The 15865-nt window shown below is 39.6% G+C and overlaps 1 protein-coding gene across 6 annotated transcripts in view; it reads left to right on the forward strand.

Moving 5' to 3' along the window:
* PLD1 (phospholipase D1) overlaps positions 1-15865 on the forward strand; it is a 227832-nt gene that overhangs the window by 140605 nt on the left and 71362 nt on the right. For 4 of the 6 annotated variants that reach the window (XM_055569071.1, XM_055569069.1, XM_055569066.1 and 1 more), the window contains 6 exons: positions 1517-1717; positions 2725-2935; positions 3529-3642; positions 10150-10278; positions 11031-11149; positions 13093-13206. In XM_055569071.1, the coding sequence (XP_055425046.1) occupies positions 1517-1717; positions 2725-2935; positions 3529-3642; positions 10150-10278; positions 11031-11149; positions 13093-13206 (888 nt within the window). The remainder of the gene's footprint in view (positions 1-1516; positions 1718-2724; positions 2936-3528; positions 3643-10149; positions 10279-11030; positions 11150-13092; positions 13207-15865) is intronic. The other 2 variants (XM_055569072.1, XM_055569068.1) reach the window with 1 other exon arrangement.

A 15865-nucleotide genomic window follows, 5' to 3' on the forward strand; every position in this document is an offset into this window, starting at 1 on the left:
ACTGATAGACACAAAAAAAGCTCCTTTAGGATTTAAAGTGCTTTCCTTAAAAGCTCTTAGTAGAAAGTACTACTAACATGAATAAACATGATAAACAATTTGAAAAAAGCCATTTGATATTTTACCAAGGACCTGAAGCCTATCAGTAAATATTGCCCAGTTATTGAGATATTTCAAGACAATAATAAATCTCCAGGAGGCTTAAAGTATATAATGATTGTACATTTTTCTTGATTAAAAGAAGATAGTCCATGTAAATAATAACCAAAAAAAGGCAGAAATGACTATACTCATATGGGTCAAAATAGACTTTAAATCAAAAAAGTTTACAGTAGAGAAAGAAGGATATTATATATTAATAAAAGTTTCAGTGCAGCAACAAAATATAAGCATTTACATACCTAATAATGACTATCAAAATATATTATGCAAACAGGGACAAAATCAAAGGATGAAATAAAGCAGTTCTATAATAGTTGGACACTTTACTATCACACTCTCATTCATGAATTGGCATATACATGTAATGGAATATTATTCAGTCTTAAAAAGTGAGGAAATTCTGACATATCTTAAATCATGTGGATGAACCTTGAAGACATTATTCTAAGTGAAATAAGCCAGTCATAAAAAGATAGATTCCTTTTACATGAGGTACCTAGAGTAGTCAAATTCACAGAGACAAAAAGTAGATGGTAGTTGCCAGAGTTTTAGGGGAAGAGGGAATAAGGCTTTATCGTCTAATGAGTATAGAGTTTCAGTTTTGCAGAATGAAAAGTTCTGGAGATGGTTGTATAATATGAATATGCTTAATACCACTGCACTGTACACATAAAAAATATTAAAACTGTAAATTTCATGTTATGTGTATTTCACCACAATAAAAAAATGTTGTTAAACAGTAAAATTGTCTTCAAAGTTTTTGGTATGTTTCTACTTAAAGACATACAAAAATAGGTCAGTCTGGGATCATTTAAAGAGAATTCTACTTGAAAGCAGGAGGTTAATAACTTCTCAGAGTACCTTTAAAATCAAGAGCTGCCAAAACATCTATATCCCTATATCATATACTTACTACTTCAACTCAATGACTACTAAAATATCAATACACTTAGTAAAAGTTTTGTCAGAGATAGATGCTGGTTCAAAAGTTTTAGTGTTTTTTAAGTAATACCACATACAATGTAATCCTTTGGTGGAGGGGAGGGAATCTGCTATCCTACTGAGCTGACTTTTATTGAAATATGTGGCCAAATTTCAAGCTGAATGGTAGCTCCCCACAAGTGTGGGGGGTCCAGAATGGGCAGGGGAGTCTCAAAAAGTAACCAGGGATCTTCCTTTGCTAAATACTGAGGATAAAATTAGAAGTTTGGGGATTCTCTTCGATGTATAGATAACACATTTTAGTATTTGGATTGTAGGAAATGCTCTTCGAGGGTGTAAACAGACCTATTTTATTATAGTATGAAAGGCATTTTAGAAAGCATACTACATGTGTGGGTTTTTTCCTCTCAAGGTGATGAGGCACCCGGATCATGTGTCGTCCAGCGTATACCTGTGGGCTCATCATGAGAAACTCGTCATCATCGACCAGTCGGTGGCCTTTGTGGGTGGGATTGACCTGGCTTACGGGAGGTGGGATGACGACGAACACAGACTCACGGATGTGGGCAGCGTGAAGCGCGTCGTCGGGGGACCATCCCTGGGTTCCCTCACAGTTAGTAGATTTCATCTTTATGGAACTGCATAAAAGGGACACAGTTTGTATAAGTGTGTATTAAAAGCATGATTGGTTGGCTGACAGGTTGAATGAAAGGAGGCATGTTCCTGGATAGTTGAGTCCAACATAGACCTGGTTTCAAATACCACCTACGGAGTCTGTTAGTCTCAGTTTCTGCTCTTGTAAGAAAACTAAATAGATTCGATAAAACATTTGCTATCTCATAGTCAGTTCCTTGGGTTTCCATTTAAATTAAAGATTTAATTCCTATTTGGGGAAAAAAAAGTTCATAAAAATGTGCAGCACAATTGGACTTCAAGTAAGCAGCCTTATTACAAGTCGCTGCCAAGATTTTTGAAATTTTTCCTTCTTACAGACATATGAAAATAGGATAAGTCAGTCTGGAGACATTTAGAGAATTCTGTTTGAAAGCAGGAGGTTAATAACTCCTCAACATACCTTTCAAATTAAGAACTACCAAAATCTCTGTACACCTATATTCGTGTACTTATTATTTCAACTCAGATGGTTGCCAAAATATTGATACATTTATTAAAAATTTGATGGCCTCCATCTTATTTTTCTGCTGTATATGTTGGTGACTTTTCTGGGAAAATAGAGATTTAGTGGAAAGGTAATGGGGAAAATAATTGACAGAAAAATCATCGCTTACTTAATGTTTATCAGAGGAAGTTCAGTAGCTCAACAGTGAATATAACTCATGTAATTATATCTGATACTGAAAGGTTAATTGGCATAAAATTGCAAGACTTTGATGCAGTGAAAGAGGAACTGCAATGGACTTCCTGGTATCCCTTTGAAAGTCTTTAAACAGCTCTCAAGAATCCCCACACTGCCCTGCAGGTGACCTCACGCACATTATTGTGTGTCTTTTAGGGAGCCAGCAACACATGTAAACTTTAAACTGGAATTAAAAGACCACATTGCAGCATATATTATGCAGTTTCTTTTCATTTCTCTTTTTTTTTTAATAATTTTCTCAGGCTGAAACAACAGAGTCTATGGAATCCTTATGCCTCAGAGATAAAAATGAATCTGATAAAGATCTGCCCATCCTGAACCCTCCTGATGATGCAAATTCAAAACCAAAAGGAAGAAAGCCCAGCAAGTTCTCCAAATTCAGTCTCTACAGGCAGCTGCACAGACACCATCTGCACGACACAGACAGCATCAGCAGCCTTGACAGCGCCTCCAGTAAGTCACTGTCTGCCCTGGAGTTTATCTCGATGACTCTATTCCTTCATAGCCAGACATGAGACACCTGTTTGCAGAACCATTATACCTATAACGGAGTAAAGCAAGCAATGCTTAAAAGTCTTTATATCATCCTCTTCAATCTCATACCATTTTGGGGCTCTGTTTGACTCATTGTAGAGGAGATTTATTGTTTTATTCACATCAGTACTCATAACATGCACAATTCATGCTTCTAATGGTCACAGAATGGCTAAGCATTTCTAAACTAATGCCAAATTATGAAGGAAAAGTATTGGGTGTACTTTATAAACTTGTCATAGCAGAGATTGCATATCTCTTCTTGTCCAGAAATACATCAAGCTTTTGTCCTCAAACATCAGATTTTCTGCATCTTGTACATTTACTATTCTTTTCAGATTTGTCTTTAAAACTCTAGTTTCTGTAGCACACAATTTGTGACTGATTTTATAGCCTTGCCTACTTTTAAAAATGATTGAACCTGCTTTCCAGTTTAGAAAACTTCATATATGTGTGTATATATTTATATATATATATATCTTTATAAAAAAAGAACTCTCAACTTTCTCCAGGTTATTGTAATCACTGTAGGAGTCGTCAGAATTTAATCCATGGTTTAAAGCCCCACTTGAAACTCTTTCGCTCTTCCAGTGAGTCTGAGCAGGGGCTTACTAGACCTAACATTGGTAAGTGATGTGTGAAGTGCCAGAATCGCCATGGCTTCAGCTTTTGCTGCATGAGCAGAGTGACTGTATTTCTGGATTGCCTCTCTGTTCTCACAGTTTTTACCCTGCACGTATTATTAGAAATGATGATCTGATAAGCTTTTGTAAGAACGAGGTACTTGAATAAATTAATCAGGGCCTAAAATGTGGTGGGAATGAAGAGGGATTTGGCAACAGATCAGATATAGGACAAATAATGGGCATCCCAGCTGGCTCTCGTGGTAAAGAACCCGCCTGCCAATGCAGAAGACATAGGAGATGCGGGTTTGAACCTTGGGTTGGGAAGATCCCCTGGAGGAGAGTCTGGGAACCCACTCCAGTATTCTTGCCTGGAGAATCCCATGGACAGAGAGGTCTGGCAGGCTCCAGTCCATGGGGTCACAAAGAATTAGACACCACTGAAGCAACTTAGCATGTATACACACAATCATCATAGTAAATAGTAACCACAGTAAAATGTAAGCTAGCTTTTATCATGTGCAGACTCTGCCCCTCACTGCCTGGAACACTTGTGGAGCTTGGTTAAAATAGTATTATCTTCTTTTTACAAATGAAGGTTTAGAGATGATAAGTGATGTGCCGAGTGAAATTCCATTTTCTCAGCCTCCTAGAAGTCATGAATCAGATTTGTGATTTAGCAGAAATGCAGATGACCGAAGCAGGACCTTTTGGCTAAATTCTCAAGGCCACAGTTCTATGTACTGTTTAGGAGATGACTGAGATGGAGCCCAGAAAGCAGGGCTGGATGTGAGTCACTTGTGGCTGTTAGGGGCTGCTGCTGCTAAGTCGCTTCAGTTGTGTCCAACTCTGTACGACCCCATAGACGGCAGCCCACCAGGCTCCCGCGTCTCTGGGATTCTCCAGGCAAGAACACTGGAGTGGGTTGCCATTTCCTTCTCCAATGCATGAAAATGAAAAGTGAAAGTGAAGTTGCTCAGTCGTGTCCAATTCTTAGCGACCCCATGGACTACAGCCCACCAGGCTCCTCCGTCCATGGGATTTTCCAGGCAAGAGTACTGGAGTGGGGTGTCATTGCCTTCTCCGGTTAGGGGCTAATGACCCTGAACACTAAGCTGGACCTTGGGCAGTGGTTCCAGCATTCTTTAGCCTGGCAACCCAGCAATTTTTAAAGTGATTGACTATTTATAGTGAACTAAAGCACCAATGTAACTGTTAAATCCATTTGCATTCATAAATCTCAACAACACTGATACCATTAAAATATGGAGAAGGGTATATATGGGGATACATTTTGTCTATTTAGCATACAGCTAGCCCTCGATGCTTTTGTGGATTCAGGGAGAGCTCACAGTAACTCCTGTGCTCTGTAGAGCGCATAGCCCTGAGACAGGGCACTGGGAAGTCCAGAGAGCCAGGTCAGGGGTGAATGCAGGGGCAGACTTTAAAGATAAGGGTTACAAATAGGTCCAGATATTGCTTTGTAATTCCAGCATGTAGCTTTGCTGTGTTAGGACTGAAGTTAAGATGGGGCAATGAGGGGACTGAATGTTAGTATTGCTGACAACAAGATTGGAGGCAAGTGGAAAGGAAGATGCGAGCTGAGTGCAGAATATATTAAGTAATTCAGGCTGGTAATAGACTGAGGGGGTATTCCCATAGTCATGAGCTGGGGACAGCAATATGGTTGTTTTTAGGTGTTGATGGAAATTCTCTCTTAAATAAACTGGATCACATCCAGTGCAGTGTTTTTTGTTTGTTTGTTTGTTTAAGAGAGAGAGAGAGGGAAAAAAAGTAAACACCATAAATATCCAAGAGAAGATGGAGGATGGTTCTAGAAGATAATGAGCAATCCATTCCCTTGATGGAATTGCACAATCATTAAAAATTGTAAGTGGGAGTACAAAACTAAATGTGTATGACCATTTGTTCATTAAATAAGTACTTACTGAACTCCTGTAATAAGTCAATCATTGTTCTGGGTACTAGGGATGGGATGAACAACACAAATGAAATTCAGTTATCTAGTTGGAAAGTGAGGATGGGAATTGTAAATAGAAATAGACCATCAAACACTGTGTCAGATGGTATGAATTATCACACAGAATAATAGAACAGGGGAAGAGAGAAAGGGCAGAGGGAAGGAGTGACTATTTTATATGAGGAGGGAGTCAGAGAATGCTTTTCCACTGAGATGAGTTTTCGACAAAGATCCAAAAGGAGAGAAGAATAGGATAAGAGAATGTCTTTGGGGAGGGAGACCAGCCAGTGTAGACTGTGAGAAAGGATGTGATAGGTGATTCCCAGGCATGGCTGAAGTTGGGAGGGCTGGGGATAATGATAGGAGCAAAGTTGGACAGGGTTGAGTAGTAGGTTATAGAATTTTGCCTTATACTTTGAGTAGAAAAAGGAAGTCATCAGCTGGTCTTGAGCAAAGGCCAGACACGATCTGACGAACATTTTTTACAAGCTTATTCTTCAGAGCAGACAGGGGTGGCAGATCATGACCAGGCAGGTACTGAATCCATCCTGAAGTAGAGGTGACGGCACGGGCTGATGCAATGGACACGGGATGTGGGGGACCGAGACTATGTTAAGTTACCATTAACTATGTTAAGTTACCAATTTAGCTTTTTAATATGAAGAGAAGTTCACTTACTTAAAAACCACAGCCAAAGGATAGTTGAGTTCTGGAGCAGTGCTTTACCGAGTCTCTTCCTTAAATCCTGGTGTTTCTCAGGGAGCTTTGAGGATACTACTGAAGACCCGGGCCCCTCCTACCTTTATTGCTACCTGCTTCAACCAGAAAAATCCCACTTACATTGTTTTATATATTGGACTGCCACCTGAATTTGTTTTTAGGGAAAAAAAGTAAGGTTCTACTATTAATGGAGAAGGAAGTTTAAAGAGCACAGCTCTACATTTAAATCATGTAATGACTTAAACTTTCTTGTGTTAATTCTGGGACTTGAAACCCAAATTAAGCATAGAGAGACTCTTCATCATAAGTTTGAAACTGAATGTTTGCTTGAGTTAATAGCTTCCCTTCCTGAAAGTATGAACTGGGTTAGCTTCTCTGCAATGTTTCACTTGAATGCAAAAGGCCACACTGAATGGGCTTCCGAGTGAAACTTACTGGTGATGTGTAGAAATCAGTAGTGTGCATACAAGATCATTGGATGTTTCTAAGTAGGAAAAAGTGGAGTAAAATCAGCTCATCTTAAATATGATTAGTAACTATGATAGATTTCTATAGTATGTACTTTAATCCAATCAGTCAGCCATCCTCAAGACTTTTTTTCCCCTCTCAAAATTATGTTGCAAGAGGGAGAATGTCAAACACATTGTTTCCTCGATACAGTCATTTTAAAAGGGTTGAATTTTATTCTTTTTATATTCAGTAATTGTTTGCTGATGATCTCCTGTTAAGCATGATTTAATAGATGGCTAATGGGGAAGATAATGCTTGTCATTTAGCTGATGCAAGTGTTTCACACTCAGATATTTAATTATAAGGGAGAATGAATAGCAAGTTAAGTCATTTCTCAACTCCATTCTCAGGGATGCAATGGAGTGGGTAACATTGTGTAACACTTATTTTTTTCTCTCAAAGAGTTTATTGTCTATTAAATAGTAGAGAAGTGTTGGGATTAAATATTTTACTAACTTAGTGCCTTAGTGATTCAGCAGGGGGAAATATCCTACTGGCAAGATCTGGTTCTGCTTAACCTTAATATTTCACTGGTTCTGAGGAGGACCCTGATTAATTTGCACTGGTGTAGGCCATGACCAAAACCAAATTTGAATTATGAGCAGACTGAATTCAGTTAGCTCCAAGATCATTTTCTGAGACTAAGAATTAACTTTGTTTTTCTTGTCAAAACAAATTATTAGATGAAAGTTAATTTTTAAACAAGTATATGTGTATATATATAAACATTTAGCCCAAAGTTTCTCAGCTGATGAAGACAAATTTTATATATACTTTTTAATTTTACTTTGGAATTGACCTGCTATTTATCTTCTCTTTATTCCTTTTTTTTAGTTTTTTGTTTTTTTGTTTTTTTTTTTTAATAAAGTGCCATGCTTACTATAAAGAGCCTACAGGTGAGCAAATAGACCTATCAGTACTTTGGCCTTTCAGTTTCAGAGAAAAGGAAAATAAATCACTGGGAGAAATAAATAGAATTCTAATTTTTAATATTATATAGTTTTGTTCATTGTTAGCACTTCAAGACATTTTTCTTTGGCGATTAATTATTCAGTTTGAGATAAAATACTAACAGAGTATTCTTCCCTGGTGGCTCAGACGTTAAAGCGTCTGCCTGCGATGCAGGAGACCGGGGTTTGATCCCTGGGTCGGGAAGATCCCCTGGAGAAGGAAATGGCAGCCCACTCCAGTATTCTTGCCCAGGAAATACCATGGACGGAGGAGCCTGGTGGGCTACAGTCCACCGGGTCACAAAGAGTCGGACACAACTGAGCAACTTCACTCAAAATTTTCACTTTGCAATTATTATTGATTGCCTACTGAATGCCAGGAGCGACACCAGGCACTGAGGGGATGCACTCCCCACCCCTGAGTTTATAGCTGAGTGAGTGGTGGACACGGAGGGGCAGATGAGTCACAGAGTCAGGGGCCCTGGGGTGTGCAACTATGAATGGTTCCACAGCCTCTCCCTGCTGGGATATGGGGAGTGTCTCTAGGACAGGTGACAGCTAACGTGGCTCTTGAAGGATGATGAGGAGGTCAGACCACTAGGGTGGGAAGAACATTCCAGCCTGAAGGAATCATGTGCTGGCTGCATGACAGACAAGGCCTGTCACAATCAGTGAGAATGGTGGTGTGCCTGGGGCCTGGGTTGTGTGGGGAAAATGAGGACAAGAAAGAGAGATTGGCAGCAGTTTAAGAACTGTCTCTGCACACTAAACCCTGAGGATTTGACCCTCTGTAGGCAGGTGCGAAGAGTTGACTCATTGGAAAAGACTCTGATGCTGGGAGGGATTGGGGGCAGGAGGAGAAGGGGACAACAGAGGATGAGATGGCTGGATGGCATCACTGACTCGATGGATGTGAGTCTGGGTGAACTCCGGGAGTTGGTGATGGACAGGGAGGCCTGGCGTGCTGCGATTCATGCGGTCGCAAAGTTGGACACGACCGAGCGACTGATCTGATCTGATCTGAGGCAGGTCATCCTAGAAGGCTTTTAAATAAGAATCTGCATTTTTGGAAGGACACATCTGGGACAGTATGGTGGTAGGGGGACCAGTCTGCTATTTACTATGGCTTCTGTATGTGGTACCATTTATTCATTCAACAAACGTTTTGCATCCAGTGTCTGATGGTTAAGCGTCTCTTTTGTGCCAAGCGCTGCATTTTGTGATTTGTAGTTCTGCTAGTTCCCTGCTTATGTGTCTTTGTGATTGGCATATCCCATAAATGTACAAACTATTTAAGTCAACATATTTACTGAACTAAAAATGTTCCTGACAAAGCTCTTTGTGAAATACTGCAGTAGATGCTGCTTTTGCGCCTATGTGATCGTAAGCTTCTATTGTTATGATATTTTATGGATTCCATTTATAATTGTAGAAATATAGGATATTAGAGCCCAAAAGATCTTAGATGATAGCTGGGCCAAATTCTTCCTTTTGAACATAAAGGATTTCTGACTCAAAAGGATAAAGCTCAGTATCACTTAGCTAGTCAATTCCAGGGCTAGAACACCACTGTCTGCAAATTTGAGGTTCTTGCATTTTGAAATGCAAAAGACAAGAATTACACATTAGATGTGCACCATATTGGCTGAGCAAAAAGAAGAACATGACTTCTTTATGGCCTTGGCATCTCATGTTCCTCAAGCAGACCTGGCTTTACCCCTCTCACCCAGCAAGTTAAACCTGTGATCCATTCTGCCAGTTATCTGCTAGATGACGAGAATAAAAATATTAAATTTCTTTTTTAAATATAAATGTATTTATTTTAATTGGAGGCTAATTACTTTACAATATTGTATTGGTTTTGCCATACATCAAAATGAATCCGCCATGGGTGTACACGTGTTCCCCATCCTGAACGCCCCTCCCACCTTCCTGTCCATACCATCCCTCTGGGTCATCCCAGTGCACCAGCCCTGAGCATCCTGTATCATGCATCGAACCTGGACTGGAGATTACCCTGTATGAGAGGCAGCAAAAGAGACACAGATGTATAGAACAGTCTTTTGGACTCTGTGGGAGAAGGAGGGGGGGGATGATTTGGGAGAATGGCATTGAAACATGTATAAAAATATTAAATTTCATTGTCAAATGATGAACCTGGTTATAGCCCCAACTACCCAGCCCACAGCCAGCCCACAGCCTCAGATGAAACGAACCCATGCTGCCCTTGTTATGAGGCTTAAAAAGAAAAGTTAGGAAGTGTTTAGGTGTTAACAAATGAGAGGTGAGCCTCCCTCCCTGGGGCCCGCCTGAACCACAGACTTTGAGTGAGTCTTGCTGCATTTACAGACACAGCCTCCCTCCGAAGTGTACAGACACGTGTGGGAGAGCTACATGGGGAAACCCGATTCTGGCATGGAAAGGACTACTGCAATTTCGTCTTCAAAGACTGGGTTCAACTCGATAAACCTTTTGCTGGTGAGTACCATGGTAGTGGGTGGCTGTGCATATTTTGTCTTTTCCTTGTTAGTATCTCAACAAGTATGCATGTGCATGATTTAATATCTTGTTTTGTTTTGAACATTTGGTGAAATATTGGAGACCACGATTTAGTCACATACTTAAGGGTTTTTCCTTGTGAGTATAGTAAGAAAAGAAAATGAAATATAGCTTGTTTGAAAGGTCCAGGTTGCATATAGGCATATTTTAGGCATCGTAATCTGTAATTCTCCAGGAGGTGTTTCCCTTCCTTTGATGATCTCCTTTTTTCTGCTTATCATCTTCATCTTCCAACATTAAAATAACACATTTCAGATCATCTAAGTGCTTGCACACTGAACAGGAACTAGAAATGGCAGTCCATACATAGCTTGACATTATTTCAACAGAATAGAAGAGAAAATGTAATATCACGTTTATATCTTTAGATAATTTGTACCAGCTCACAGCTGCCTTTCTCAGTGATTATCTAATAGTGGAATGGAAACTTCATATTGGGAAAGGTGCATAGGGACTATGTTCCTCAATGTGAGATCTATGCTTCCCTTGGTTATAAAGGTATTATTCTATCCAAGTCAAGAAATATACATATGGTGGACATCATCACGTGTTTTTTGTTTTTTTTTGTTTTTTTTATGTATCATAGTTGGGGTCAGAGCTGGGGTCAGATAGCTTGTGTGCCTTGCGGGCACAGAATTTAGTGTGGATCCTTGCCTGGTGCACCTGGGCAGATTTCATTGACAGGCACTCTACCCCCCGGATGCCATGGCATGACATAGCCTCTGCAGTCCACGGGAAGGCAGCTCGTGATGTGGCCCGTCACTTCATCCAGCGCTGGAACTTCACGAAGGTAGGTGGGTGGTTTTAGCATGATTCAGTCCACGTGTAGAGGGACAGGCCAGGAAGAGGAGGCGAGAAGGGGCTGATGTGGCCACAGCTGTGCCACTTTATCCACTGTTGAGTGGCCGGTTGTCAGAGCACCTGGGACTCTGGGCAAAAGAGAAAAAAAAACAGTTCCTGAACTTTTCCTCCACAAATAATTCAGAGGGCAGAGGAATGGTGCTACCATCACAGACTATGGTTTAACCATTAACCTGGGACTCCCAGTTTAAGCATCTTGCCTGAGTTGGTAGTCACGTGGAGGGCTGCTGAGCTACTGCAGAGGGGATGGGACCCTTGTTCAGGTGAGAGCTGCAGCTTTCAAGTCCTTGCAGTCCTGGCACTGCCCTGGATCCATGTTGGCACAGGCTTCTGAGAGGCAGTTCTGAGCAAAGTGAGCAATGTGAGAAGATGGAGCTACTTCTCTTTCCTCCAGATATTGTCTTCTTTCATAAGATGACTTCATTACTTATAAGAATTTGACCTAATACTTGTAAGTTAAGTGCCTATTGTCTTGCTATTATTAAGATTCCCTTTTATTAAGGGAATCTTAATAATAGCAAGACAATAGGCACTTAACTTACAAGTATTAGGTCAAATTCTTATAAGTAATGAAGTCATCTTATTTGTTTTAAATGGTGATGAGGCATTTCTTCCCTATAGTTTGGATATAAGTTGGGAAAAAATTTAGTTTTGTTAACTTAGAGTGCCACCTTATTTTTCACTTAATTTACATTATAAACAGTTAGTGGGAGATCTTAGAAATAGTGGAAATATTTTTAACAAGAATTTAGAGGTGAATGGAGGAATAAATAAAGAGATATTATTTTTAACCTATTGGACTGGCAAAGTTAAATACACTGCAGAAACCCACAATTGGATTCAGGATCTTTGATGCTCTTATACCCTACTCCTGGGAGGATAAACTGGTATAATTGCAAAAAAATTTTTAAAGTATGTATCTTTTGACTCAGAAAATCAATTTCAGGTGTTTAAGCTAAAGAAGTTATTCAGTAATGTATTTTGACATTGTATTTAATAATTCATATAAAATAAGAAATAACTGAACTCCTCATTAATAGAAATTTATTAAACAAATTATGATTGTTCCATGACATTTTACTATGAAGTCATTTTTAAAATGACCTATATGATTTATTGCTGTTATGAGATAGCGATAGCATAGTAAAAAATCAGTTTATAAAATAATCTCATTTTTGCAATTGTGTACTTCTACGGCTCTCAGTTCAGTTCAGTTCAGTCACTCAGTCATATCCGACTCTTTGCGACCCCATGAACCGTAGCATGCCAGGCCTCCCTGTCCATCACCAACTCCCGAAGTTCACCCAAACACATGTCCACTGAGTCGGTGATGCGATCCAACCATCTCATCCTCTGTCGTCCCCTTCTCCTCCTGCCCTCAATCTTTGCCAGCATCAGGGTCTTTTCAAATGAGTCTACAACTCTAGGTTGTATTTAACTTTTCTTTTAAAATGTGAAGCAATAGCTCAATTGGTAAAGAATCTGCCTGCAATGCAGGAGACTCTGGTTTGATTCCTGGATCAGGAAGATCCCCTGGAGAAGGGAACAGCTACCCACTCCAGGATTCTAGCCTGGAGAATTCCATGGACTGTATAGTCCATGGGGTCGCAATGAGGCAGACAGGACTAAGTGACTTTCACTTTCACTTTCAATGCTTGCTCCAAAAGGTAAAAGAAGGAACAAAGGAGTTTTCTGCCTCTGGGAAATAGAAAACAAATAAATAATCTGTTATCTCTTCAGCTAGAAACACCCACTGTTAATATTTACTTTTCTTTCTCAAATGAACCCGTATATCTTTTAGAATCACAAAATAGGGAAGACAGGAATTATTTTTTCATTTGAATCTTTTTTACCTGTTTCTCTTTATTTTAGATTATGAAACCAAAATATCGGTGCCTTTCTTATCCTTTTCTGCTTCCAAAATCTCAAACAACAGCCCACGAGTTGAAATACCAAGTGCCTGGGTCTGTTCATGCTAACGTACAGGTAAGTTTGTTTTTTGTTTTTCATGAAATACTACTGGGTACAATCATTCATATGGACTAAATGCCTATTGGCTTCAAGTTTTTTAAAGCAAACAACTCCAAAACAAATCTGAATAGACCTTTTAAAATTTAGTATTATATTTTCAATTTTAAATGTATTCAATTTATCCTCTTTTTAAAACTCTTATATAAATGTAATAAATACATGTCTTTAGAAAAACCCAGTCAAGGAGTGGCTTGTCTTGTAAGTCCTTCTGAATTGACTCTATCAACATGATGCCTAGTAACCCTGGGACTGATACTAGTGAAGTACCAGGAATTTGGTTAAACTTAGCATCTTGGAAGCTATAGGTCAATCTAATTTTAGTTCCTTAATTAACCAAATACCTTTTAGAGGCACTTTTAAAAGGATGAGAAGTTTGCTTATTAGAGGCACAAAATTTGACCACACGCAGTCCAACGTTCTCAAATTACAAATAAGAAAATTAAGACCCAGTGAAACTTTGAGACTTGCTCAGGGTCATTGAAGGTTATCAGTAGGGCTGGAGCTTGAAATCCTAGTCCTGCCCATTGTTACCCAATCTGCTCCCTGGACCAACTCCAGCTCAAGTATCTTGAGATCATGCAGGGACAGATCTAGGGTTGGCCACCTTGGCATTGCCTTTTGTTCAAAGTCATCACTATTTGTATCAGAAGTATTGTTTAAGTACAGAACAGATTGGTGTTTGCCAGAGGCAAAGGGTGGGGTGGGAGGGGTTGAGAAGTGGGTGACAGTGGTCAAAGTCCAGATTTCCAGTTTTACTCTTAATTAAAAGTCCTCGGGATGTACTGTACAACGTGGCGACTATAGTTAACAACACTGTATTGTTTGAAAGTTGCTAAGGGAGTACAGGGCTTCCCTGGTGGCTCAGATGATAAAGGATCCACCTGTGATGCAGGAGCTGCTGCTGCTGCTTAATCAGTTCAATTGTGTCTGACTCTTTGCAACCCCATGGACTGTAGCCTGCCTGGCCCTCTGTCCATGGGATCCTCTAGGCAAGAACACTGGAGTGCGTTGCCATGCCCTCCTCCAAGGGATCTTCACAACCCAGGGATCAAACCTGGGTCTTCTGCATTGCAGGCAGATTCTTTACTGCTGAGCCACCAGGGAAGACCACAATGCAGGACCAGGTTCAATTCCTGGGTTGAGAAGATCCCCTGGAGAAGGGAATGGCAGCCCACTCCAATATTCTTGCCTGGAGAATTCCAGGGACAGAGGAGCCTGGTGGGCTACAGTCCATGGAGTTACAATGAGTCAGACACAACTGAGGGACTAACACTTTCACTTTTCACTTTCCAGGAAATACAGCTTAAAAGTTCTTATCACAAGAAAACAATTTTGTAAATATGTGAAGTTATGGATGTTAACTAACTTGTGCTAATCATTTCACAATAAATACACATACCAAATTTTTTAAAACTGTTATTTAAGTAAAGATCCAGTAGTCTGCTGCTAACATTACTATTATGGATTTTTATAATTTGGACATGGATTCTAACACCTAAACGAAATAAATGAAATGCCTGAATTAGTTACTTTGTACTGTGTGCAAGTAGAGGTGTGTGTATATAAGAAATAAAAAGACATTTCAAACCATAGATCAAATAATAGATCAAAAACATAAATCACTCAAGAGAATTATCTACAGCAAATAGTCATCCCAGGCTAAAGGAGAAAACTAATTTGAACTTAGAAGCACAGATAGATATGCACTCATATGTAAATTAATGAATATTTTATGAATGTGTTTACTTTTATTCTACTTAGAGGGAAAAAAGTTACCTATAAGATAAAATAGGAGCCTTGATATTAAGAAAACAAGAGAGTTTAATTTAATATTTGAGATAGCATTAAAATTGACTCAGTATATCAAACAAGAGAGTTTAATTTAATATTTGATATGGCATTAAAATTGACTCAGTGATCAACTTACCAAAGTTAGCAGATACTAATTAAGCAGCTGTTGAAAAGATATTGCTGGGCATTGTGTATTTTTATGATTAGCAGAAGATGTTTTATCCTAGTGTTTGCATATACATATGTCTTCTGATGCCTTTGGTACAGCCCTGTTTTACATATTCTCATCCTGCTGCCCTGATGAGACAGACAGATGCTCTGCATGTCCATCCTACGAAGCACCTGCCCTGGTTTATCTTCTCTGTATCATGGGATGTTGTGGTAGAAATGGAGCTAGATCAGTGACCTCTTCTTATATACTCATATGTTCATCCCTGAATGCTCAGGCTGCCTGAAGTTTACCAAGACTCACTGACTCATTAATTCATTTACTCAGGCAGTCTATGCCTTTCAAGTGCCATCTTTCTGCACAGCCAGATCATCAGTGCACACCTCGATACCAAGAAAGCAGACAAAAGGAGTTCTCCGCCTCCTTTTGGAAAAGAGTTAGCCGGGAGAGAGAAAGCTCTAATGTTAAAGAACTGAGTTAACAAGGCGAGTTGTGGTTTAGGACAAATGCAAGTCTTGAGAGTGCAGATCAGTGTGCCATGAGCGGTTGGTGAATGAGAGGGACAGAGCTGGGTACCCCCTCTAAGGAATAAGAAGGTAGAACCACTACAGCAAACCATTTGCTCTTGAAGAGGTAGTAGACAAGGTTCAGACA

Source organism: Bubalus kerabau, chromosome 2 (assembly GCF_029407905.1).
Source record: "Bubalus kerabau isolate K-KA32 ecotype Philippines breed swamp buffalo chromosome 2, PCC_UOA_SB_1v2, whole genome shotgun sequence".
NCBI classification, from domain to species: Eukaryota; Metazoa; Chordata; class Mammalia; order Artiodactyla; family Bovidae; genus Bubalus; species Bubalus kerabau.